The sequence below is a fragment of the Bombina bombina genome, chromosome 1 (assembly GCF_027579735.1).
Source record: "Bombina bombina isolate aBomBom1 chromosome 1, aBomBom1.pri, whole genome shotgun sequence".
NCBI classification, from domain to species: domain Eukaryota; kingdom Metazoa; phylum Chordata; class Amphibia; order Anura; family Bombinatoridae; genus Bombina; species Bombina bombina.
This window is the reverse complement of record NC_069499.1, coordinates 39,017,417-39,029,634: the sequence shown is the minus strand read 5'-3', so window position 1 is coordinate 39,029,634 and position 12,218 is coordinate 39,017,417. Positions and strand designations below refer to the sequence as shown.

The following is a 12,218-nucleotide window of genomic DNA, read 5'->3' as shown; positions in this document are numbered from 1 at the left end:
ACACAGTGATTGTTTGTTTATATGCAACATTTAATTGCTGACCTATACTTTTGCACCACAACCTTTTTTTCATATGATTATTTTTGATACAAAAGAACCAAATCATGAACTTAAAGGGACAGTATACACCAATTTTCCTGTAACTGCATGTAATAGACACAACAGAATAATATGCACAGATACTGATCTAAAAATCCAGTATAAAACTGTTTAAAAACTTACTTAGAAGCTTCCAGTTTAGCTCTGTTTTAAAGGTTGCTGGAACACCCACTGTAAGTGGGAAATAAGACACTCCCCCCCCTCCTCCCCCTTCTTTTGCATATGAAAAGACTCTTTACACAAACAGAAGGAAGCTGGAGTAGGTATACAACGGTATTCTCCTAAAACATTGGGGCTTGGTTAGGAGTCTGAAAATCAAAGCAATGTTATTTAAAAATAAGCCAAACTATCCATTAAAAAAACAACAAAAAAACTTTATGGGCTTCATAAATAGATCATCTGCAAAAAAATGTATGCAAAGAAAAAACAAGTGTATAATGTCCCTTTAAAGGGACATTAAACACTTTGAGCTGGTAATATAAAATGATAAATCTTATATATAAAAAAACTCTGCAATATACTTACATTATTTATTTTGTCTGCTTTTCCTGTAATTCCTTTCTTAAATTGCGAGCTTTTCAGTTCCTGTTAGAAGTGAAAGTGAAGAACACTTAGTTATATTCCACACAGCCATTGGCTGCACACTCTAGTGACCTATTTATAACTGTCCCTAATTGGCCACAGCAGAGAAGGTAACCTAAGTTACAACATGACAGCTCTCATTGTTTTATAGACACTAAAACTTTACATTTATTTTGTCAATATTTAAACAGCTAATGAAACTTTAAAAAATACATCTATATGTTATACTCAGACTAATCTTTTCTTTGAATACATCATTCTGTCTAGCATTTATATACAGTTTAATGTCCCTTTATCTGAATCATGAAAGTTTAACAACTTTCCAAATTACTTTGATTATCCAATTTGCTTTGTTCTCCTTGTATCCTTTTTTGAACAGCATAGGAGTAGCAGTGCTCTGGGAGCTAGCTGCTTATTGGTGGCTGCACATATGTGCCTGTACTGGTTGGTTCATCTGATGTGTTCAGCTAGCTCTCAGTAGTGCATTGCTGCTCCTTCAACAAAGGATACCAAGAAAATGAAGTAAATTTGATTATAGAAGTGAATTGGAGAGTTGTTTAAAATAGTTTGCTGTGACTGAATCATCAAATAAAACAAAATTGGGGTTTTAAGTCCCTTTAAAGATAATAGGGACATTTTAACATCAGAAGTTTATAAAGTAGCTGTAATGCTGAGAAAACAACTTGAATCCACTTTTATTTGATAGAAACACAAAACTTTTCCACAAATTGCTTCAATAATCTGCACATTATTTAACAGAGTGCTGCATGCAACAGATGGAGTAATTATGATATTCAGATTGTTTAGCAATAAGTTAAAGCTCTGATTCATTTTTGTCTATTTTATATATATGTTGTTTGTTTTGTTTTCCATTTTATAAAGTTCTCAGGCAGAACTAAAAATATATTATTGTCATGGATCCCATCGTGTGTGGCGCACAGCCTGTAGTCTGAATGTGCTATCAGTGGAGCACAGCCTGTAGTCTGAATGTGCTATCAGTGGCGCACAGCCTGTAGTCTGAATGTGCTATCAGTGGCACACAGCCTGTAGTCTGAATGTGCTATCAGTGGCACACAGCCTGTAGTCTGAATGTGCTATCAGTGGCGCACAGCCTGTAGTCTGAATGTGCTATCAGTGGCGCACAGCCTGTAGTCTGAATGTGCTATCAGTGGCGCACAGTCTGTAGTCTGAATGTGCTATCAGTGGTGCACAGCCTGTAGTCTGAATGTGCTATCAGTGGTGCACAGCCTGTAGTCTGAATGTGCTATCAGTGGTACACAGTCTGTAGTCTGAATGTGCTATCAGTGGCGCACAGCCTGTAGTCTGAGTGTGCTATCAGTGGCGCACAGCCTGTAGTCTGAATGTGCTATCAGTGGTACACAGTCTATAGTCTGAATGTGCTATCAGTGGTACACAGTCTGTAGTCTGAATGTGCTATCAGTGGCGCACAGCCTGTAGTCTGAGTGTGCTATCAGTGGCGCACAGCCTGTAGTCTGAATGTGCTATCAGTGGCGCACAGCCTGTAGTCTGAATGTGCTATCAGTGGCACACAGCCTGTAGTCTGAATGTGCTATCAGTGGTGCACAGCCTGTAGTCTGAATGTGCTATCAGTTGCACACAGCCTGTAGTCTGAATGTGCTATCAGTGGCACACAGCCTGTAGTCTGAATGTGCTATCAGTGGCACACAGTCTGTAGTCTGAATGTGATCAGTGGCACACAGCCTGTAGTCTGAATGTGCTATCATTGGCACACAGTCTGTAGTCTGAATGGGCTATCAGTGGCTCACAGTCTGTAGTCTGAATATGCTATCAGTGGCACGCAGCCTGTAGTTTGAATGTGCTATCAGTGGCGCGCAGCCTGTAGTTTGAATGTGCTATCAGTGGCGCACAGCCTGTAGTCTGAATGTGCTATCAGTGGCACACAGCCTGTAATCTGAATGTGCTATCAGTGGCGCACAGCCTGTAGTCTGAATGTGCTATCAGTGGCGCACAGCCTGTAGTCTGAATGTGCTATCAGTGGTACACAGTCTGTAGTCTGAATGTGCTATCAGTGGTACACAGTCTGTAGTCTGAGTGTGCTATCAGTTGCACACAGCCTGTAGTCTGAATGTGTTATCAGTTGCACACAGTCTGTAGTCTGAATGTGTTATCAGTTGCACACAGTCTGTAGTCTGAATGTGCTATCAGTTGCACACAGTCTGTAGTCTGAATGTGCTATCAGTGGCACACAGCCTGTAGTCTGAATGTGCTATCAGTTGCACACAGTCTGTAGTCTGAATGTGCTATCAGTGGCACACAGCCTGTAGTCTGAATGTGCTATCAGTTGCACACAGTCTGTAGTCTGAATGTGCTATCAGTTGCACACAGTCTGTAGTCTGAATGTGCTATCAGTGGCACACAGCCTGTAGTCTGAATGTGCTATCAGTGGCACACAGTCTGTAGTCTGAATGTGCTATCAGTGGCACACAGTCTGTAGTCTGAATGTGCTATCAGTGGCACACAGCCTGTAGTCTGAATGTGCTATCAGTTGCACACAGCCTGTAGTCTGAATGTGCTATCAGTTGCACACAGCCTGTAGTCTGAATGTGCTATCAGTTGCACACAGTCTGTAGTCTGAATGTGCTATCAGTTGCACACAGTCTGTAGTCTGAATGTGCTATCAGTGGCACGCAGCCTGTAGTCTGAATGTGCTATCAGTGGCACACAGTCTGTAGTCTGAATGGGATATCAGTGGCTCACAGTCTGTAGTCTGAATGTGCTAACAGTGGCACGCAGCCTGTAGTCTATATAACAGTATTAGTAGTGGCACAGCCTGTAGTCTATATTACAGTATTAGTAGTGGCACAGCCTGTAGTCTATATAATGGTATTAGTAGTGGCGCAGCCTGTAGTCTATATAACGGTATTAGTAGTGTCACGCAGCCTGTAGTCTATATAAAGGTATTAGTAGTGGCACACAGCCTGTAGTCTGAATGTGCTATCAGTGGCACACAGCCTGTAGTCTGAATGTGCTATCAGTGGCACACAGCCTGTAGTCTGAATGTGCTATCAGTGGCACACAGCCTGTAGTCTGAATGTGCTATCAGTGGCACACAGTCTGTAGTCTGAATGTGCTGTCAGTGGCACACAGTCTGTAGTCTGAATGCGATATCAGTGGCACACAGCCTGTAGTCTGAATGTGCTATCAGTGGCACACAGCCTGTAGTCTGAATGTGCTATCATTGGCACACAGTCTGTAGTCTGAATGGGCTATCAGTGGCTCACAGTCTGTAGTCTGAATATGCTATCAGTGGCACGCAGCCTGTAGTTTGAATGTGCTATCAGTGGCACACAGTCTGTAGTCTGAATGGGCTATCAGTGGCACGCAGCCTGTAGTCTATATAACAGTATTAGTAGGGGCACAGCCTGTAGTCTATATAACAGTATTAGTAGTGTCACGCAGCCTGTAGTCTATATAAAGGTATTAATAGTGGCACAGCCTGTAGTCTATATAACGGTATTAGTAGTGGCACACAGCCTGTAATCTATATAAAGGTATTAGTAGTGGCACAGCCTGTAGTCTATATAACGGTATTAGTAGTGGCACACAGCCTGTAATCTATATAAAGGTATTAGTAGTGGCACAGCCTGTAGTCTATATAACAGTATTAGTAGTGGCACAGCCTGTAGTTTATATAACGGTATTAGTAGTGTCACGCAGCCTGTAGTCTATATAAAGGTATTAGTAGTGGCACAGCCTGTAGTCTATATAACAGTATTAGTAGTGGCACAGCCTGTAGTCTATATAAAGGTATTAATAGTGGCACAGCCTGTAGTCTATATAACGGTATTAGTAGTGGCACACAGCCTGTAGTCTATATAAAGGTATTAGTAGTGGCACAGCCTGTAGTCTATATAACGGTATTAGTAGTAGCGCAGCCTGTAGTCTATATAACGGTATTAGTAGTGTCACGCGGCCTGTAGTCTATATAAAGGTATTAGTAGTGGTACACAGCCTGTAGTCTATAACAGTATTAGTAGTGGCACAGCCTGTAGTCTATATAAAGGTATTAGTAGTGGCACAGCCTGTAGTCTATATAAAGGTATTAGTAGTGCCACAGCCTGTAGTCTATATAAAGGTATTAGTAGTGGCACAGCCTGTAGTCTATATAAAGGTATTAGTAGTGGCACAGCCTGTAGTCTATATAAAGGTATTAGTAGTGGCACGCAGCCTGTAGTCTATATAAAGGTATTAGTAGTGGCACGCAGCCTGTAGTCTATATAAAGGTATTAGTAGTGGCACGCAGCCTGTAGTCTATATAACGGTATTAGTAGTGTCACGCAGCCTGTAGTCTATATAACGGTATTAGTAGTGGCACGCAGCCTGTAGTCTATATAACGGTATTAGTAGTGGCACGCAGCCTGTAGTCTATATAACGGTATTAGTAGTGGCACGCAGCCTGTAGTCTATATAACGGTATTAGTAGTGGCACAGCCTGTAGTCTATATAACGGTATTAGTAGTGGCACAGCCTGTAGTCTATATAACGGTATTAGTAGTGGCACAGCCTGTAGTCTATATAATGGTATTAGTAGTGGCACACATCCTGTAGTCTATATAACGGTATTAGTAGTGGCACATCCTGTAGTCTATATAACGGTATTAGTAGTAGAACACAGCCTGTAATCTATATAACAGTATTAGTAGTGGCACAGCCTGTAATCTATATAACGGTATTAGTAGTAGAACACAGCCTGTAATCTATATAACAGTATTAGTAGTAGAACACAGCCTGTAATCTATATAACAGTATTAGTAGTGGCACAGCCTGTAATCTATATAACAGTATTAGTAGTAGAACACAGCCTGTAGTCTATATAACGGTATTAGTAGTAGAACACAGCCTGTAATCTATATAACGGTATTAGTAGTAGAACACAGCCTGTAATCTATATAATGGTATTAGTAGTAGAACACAGCCTGTAGTCTATATAACGGTATTAGTAGTAGAACACAGCCTGTAATCTATATAACGGTATTAGTAGTAGAACACAGCCTGTAGTCTATATAACGGTATTAGTAGTAGAACGCAGCCTGTAATCTATATAACGGTATTAGTAGTAGAACACAGCCTGTAATCTATATAACGGTATTAGTAGTAGAACGCAGCCTGTAGTCTATATAACGGTATTAGTAGTGGCACAGCCTGTAGTCTATATAACGGTATTAGTAGTGGCACAGCCTGTAGTCTATATAACGGTATTAGTAGTGGCACAAACTGTAGTCTATATAACAGTATTAGTAGTGGCACAGCCTGTAGTCTATATAACGGTATTAGTAGTGGCACAGCCTGTAATCTATATAACAGTATTAGTAGTAGAACGCAGCCTGTAATCTATATAACAGTATTAGTAGTAGAACGCAGCCTGTAATCTATATAACGGTATTAGTAGTAGAACACAGCCTGTAATCTATATAACGGTATTAGTAGTAGAACACAGCCTGTAATCTATATAACGGTATTAGTAGTAGAACACAGCCTGTAATCTATATAACAGTATTAGTAGTAGAACGCAGCCTGTAATCTATATAACAGTATTAGTAGTAGAACGCAGCCTGTAATATAGATTACAGGCTGTGTTCTACTACTAATACCGTTATATAGATTACAGGCTGCGTTCTACTACTAATACTGTTATATAGATTACAGGCTGCGTTCTACTACTAATACTGTTATATAGATTACAGGCTGTGTTCTACTACTAATACCGTTATATAGATTACAGGCTGTGTTCTACTACTAATACCGTTATATAGATTACAGGCTGTGTTCTACTACTAATACCGTTATATAGACTACAGGCTGTGCCACTACTAATACCTTTATATAGACTACAGGCTGTGCCACTACTAATACCGTTATATAGATTACAGGCTGTGCCACTACTAATACCGTTATATAGACTACAGGCTGTGCCACTACTAATACCGTTATATAGATTACAGGCTGCGTTCTACTACTAATACCGTTATATAGATTACAGGCTGCGTTCTACTACTAATACCGTTATATAGATTACAGGCTGTGTGCCACTACTAATACTGTTATATAGATTACAGGCTGTGTTCTACTACTAATACCGTTATATAGATTACAGGCTGTGTTCTACTACTAATACCGTTATATAGACTACAGGCTATGCCACTACTAATACCTTTATATAGACTACAGGCTGTGCCACTACTAATACCGTTATATAGATTACAGGCTGTGCCACTACTAATACCGTTATATAGACTACAGGCTGTGCCACTACTAATACCGTTATATAGATTACAGGCTGCGTTCTACTACTAATACCGTTATATAGATTACAGGCTGTGTTCTACTACTAATACCGTTATATAGATTACAGGATGTGTTCTACTACTAATACAGTTATATAGATTACAGGCTGTGTTCTACTACTAATACCGTTATATAGATTACAGGCTGTGTTCTACTACTAATACCGTTATATAGATAACGGTATTAGTAGTAGAACACAGCCTGTAATCTATATAACTGTATTAGTAGTAGAACACATCCTGTAATCTATATAACGGTATTAGTAGTAGAACACAGCCTGTAATCTATATAACGGTATTAGTAGTAGAACGCAGCCTGTAATCTATATAACGGTATTAGTAGTGGCACAGCCTGTAGTCTATATAACGGTATTAGTAGTGGCACAGCCTGTAATCTATATAACGGTATTAGTAGTGGCACAGCCTGTAGTCTATATAAAGGTATTAGTAGTGGCATAGCCTGTAGTCTATATAACGGTATTAGTAGTAGAACACAGCCTGTAATCTATATAACGGTATTAGTAGTAGAACACAGCCTGTAATCTATATAACAGTATTAGTAGTGGCACACAGCCTGTAATCTATATAACGGTATTAGTAGTAGAACGCAGCCTGTAATCTATATAACGGTATTAGTAGTGGCACAGCCTGTAGTCTATATAACGGTATTAGTAGTGGCACAGCCTGTAATCTATATAACGGTATTAGTAGTGGCACAGCCTGTAGTCTATATAAAGGTATTAGTAGTGGCACAGCCTGTAGTCTATATAACGGTATTAGTAGTAGAACACAGCCTGTAATCTATATAACGGTATTAGTAGTAGAACACAGCCTGTAGTCTATATAACAGTATTAGTAATGGCACAGCCTGTAGTCTATATAACGGTATTAGTAGTGGCACAGCCTGTAGTCTATATAACGGTATTAGTAGTAGAACGCAGCCTGTAATCTATATAACAGTATTAGTAGTAGAACACAGCCTGTAATCTATATAACGGTATTAGTAGTAGAACGCAGCCTGTAATCTATATAACGGTATTAGTAGTAGAACGCAGCCTGTAATCTATATAACGGTATTAGTAGTAGAACGCAGCCTGTAATCTATATAACGGTATTAGTAGTAGAACGCAGCCTGTAATCTATATAACGGTATTAGTAGTAGAACGCAGCCTGTAATCTATATAACGGTATTAGTAGTAGAACGCAGCCTGTAATCTATATAACAGTATTAGTAGTAGAACGCAGCCTGTAATCTATATAACGGTATTAGTAGTAGAACGCAGCCTGTAATCTATATAACAGTATTAGTAGTAGAACGCAGCCTGTAATCTATATAACGGTATTAGTAGTAGAACGCAGCACATAAGCCCCTGGTGGCCCTATACATCAGGCAGGGTTACTGTATCTCATAAGTTTCAATTCTGCTTGAATGAAAAATATTCTTTTCTCTTTGTAGAGAAGAACGTTGCTGGCAATGGAGAAAGAAGATGAAGACGAACGCAGCAAAACTATAGAAAGTCTGAAGACTGCGCTGAGAACAAAACCAATGAGGCAATTGCTTGTTCTTTATACTGTTTGTTTATCGGTTTTCATGACCAGTGCATTGTTTCTTTAAAGGGACAGTAAGGTCAAAACTAAACTTAAACGGATTGGACAGATAATGTCATTTAAACACCATCCTTTGTCAATGCATAATCCTAGGTGAGCTTAGGAGCGTGCACGTGTCTTTAGCCATCTGTCAGCAGTTTGCAACATTGTTTATAGCAATTTTATACATAATTACAAACAATCTTCTATAGAGTGCTAGACACATGCATGCTCCTAAGCTCCTATAAGCCTGCCTAGGTTTATTTTCAACAAAGTATACCAAGAGAACAAAGCAATTTTGTTAATAGAACTAAAATGGAAAGTCATTCAAAATTGTATGCATGTGCCTTGTATATATGTCAAATTGTGCACAAGGCACATGCACATACCTGAGCCTACCTCCGTATGCTCACTTGGAAAGCAGCTAAGTTTCAACAAGACAAGTAAATTGGAAAGTTTTTAAAATTCTACACTCTATAAATAATAAGATTAATTTTGAGTTCTATGTCCCTTTAAAGACCATAGGTTATTTTATATACGTTATCATCGTTTTTCCCCTTATAACCATTTCCTATTTGTCTGTTTCACAGGTTTGTAACCAGATTTATAGATTTGGACGGGTTAACGTGTATCTTGAACTTCCTAAAACACATGGACTATGAAATTGCAGAGTCACAGATACATACCTCTCTCATTGGCTGCATCAAGGCGCTAATGAACAACTCTCAGGGACGGGCGCATGTTCTGGCCCATTCTGAGAGCATCAATGTGATTGCTCAGAGTCTCGCCACAGAGAATATAAAAACGAAAGTAGCGGTGCTTGAAATCATGGGAGCCGTGTGCTTGGTTCCTGGAGGTCATAAAAAGGTTTTAGAAGCCATGTTGCACTACCAGAAATACGCCAGTGAACGGACACGCTTCCAGGTGCTTACTAGATTTTTTTTCCCCCTATAATAGGTTAACCAACCTTCTAGTAGTTTTGCTAAATAGGGCTTCTGTATAACATTATTGTGTTTATATATAATGCCATGTGGCGCATTGTGGGGTTTTGTGTCTTTCCAGCTAGGAATTCTGGGAGTTATTGTACTTAAATGCATAATAATTGTTGCCATATTATACTATTATATTGCCCACATTTCTCAACAAGAAAGAGCAGCATCATATTGCCATGGGACAATGCTTCCTCCAACATTCAGTGTTTTATGCAAACTTGAGGAATGATGTTGCTTTTCTCTCCTAATAGAACAAACTGTACTCCTGGCAGAGTAAAAAAAAAGCTGTTGATGTGGTTTTCTTTTTTTATTGTTTAACTTCATACACTGACATACTGACATACATACTGACATACATACATGCATACTGACATACATACATACTGACATACATACTGACATACATACTGACATACACACTGACATACACACTGACATACACACTGACATACACACTGACATACACACTGACATACACACTGACATACACACTGACATACACACTGACATACATACTGACATACTGACATACACACTGACATACATACATACACACTGACATACATACATACATACTGACATACATACATACTGACATACATACTGACATACATACATACATACTGACATACATACATACACACTGACATACATACTGACATACATACATACTGACATACATACTGACATACATACATACATACATACTGACATACAGACATACTGACATACATACATACACACTGACATACATACACACTGACATACATACATACATACGCACTGACATACATGCATACATACACTCTGACATAGATACTGATACATACACACTGACATACATACATACATACTGATAGATACATACATACACACTGACATACATACATACTGATACATACATACACACTGACATGCATACATACTGATACATACTGACATACATACATACACACTGACATACATACTGATACATACATACATACACACTGACATACATACATACATACAAACTGACATACATACATACACACTGACATGCATGCATACTGATACATACATATATACACACTGACATACATACATACATACGCACTGACATACATACATACTCACTGACATGCATGCATACTCATACATACATACATACATACATACATACATACATACACACTGACATACATACTGACATACATACATACTGACATACATACTGACATACATACATACTGACATACACACTGGCATACATACACACTGGCATACATACACACTGACATATATACATACATACTGACATACATACATACACACTGACATACATACATACATACTGACATACATACTGACATACATACATACATACTGACATACATACATACACACTGACATACATACTGACATACATACATACATACTTACATACAGACATACTGACATACATACATACACTCTGACATACATACACTCTGACATACATACACACTGACATACATACACACTGACATACATACACACTGACATACATACACACTGACATATATACATACATACATATATACATACATACATATATACATACATACATACACACTGACATACATACATACACACTGACATACATACATACACACTGACATACATACTGACATACATACTGACATACATACATACTGACATACATACACACTGACATACATACATACTGACATACATACATACACACTGACATACATACATACTGACATACATACATACACACTGACATACATACACACTGACATACATACATACTGACATACATACATACTGACATACATACTGACATACATACATACTGACATACATACATATATACATACATACATATATACATACATACATACACACTGACATACATACATACATACACACTGACATATATACATACACACTGACATACATACATACACACTGACATACATACATACACACTGACATACATACATACACACTGACATACATACATACACACTGACATACATACATACACACTGACATACATACATACACACTGACATACATACACACTGACATACATACACACTGACATACATACACACTGACATACATACACACTGACATACATACATACATACTGACATACATACTGACATACATACCTACATACACACTGACATACATACACACTGACATACATACACACTGACATACATACACACTGACATACATACACACTGACATACATACATACATACGCACTGACATACATGCATACATACACTCTGACATAGATACTGATACATACACACTGACATACATACATACTGATAGATACATACATACACACTGACATACATACATACTGATACATACATACACACTGACATGCATACATACTGATACATACTGACATACATACATACACACTGACATACATACTGATACATACATACATACACACTGACATACATACATACATACAAACTGACATACATACATACACACTGACATGCATGCATACTGATACATACATACATACACACTGACATACATACATACATACGCACTGACATACATACATACACACTGACATGCATGCATACTCATACATACATACATACATACACAC

General features: G+C 38.4%; 1 protein-coding gene across 3 annotated transcripts in view; it reads left to right on the top strand.

Annotated features, from left to right (window-relative positions):
- The window catches only part of DAAM1 (dishevelled associated activator of morphogenesis 1), a 427,341-nt gene that overhangs the window by 304,499 nt on the left and 110,624 nt on the right, over positions 1 to 12,218 (top strand). For all 3 annotated transcript variants that reach the window (XM_053697309.1, XM_053697307.1, XM_053697308.1), the window contains exons 5-6: positions 8,464 to 8,558; positions 9,185 to 9,518. In XM_053697309.1, coding sequence (XP_053553284.1) covers positions 8,464 to 8,558; positions 9,185 to 9,518 — 429 coding nt within the window. The remainder of the gene's footprint in view (positions 1 to 8,463; positions 8,559 to 9,184; positions 9,519 to 12,218) is intronic.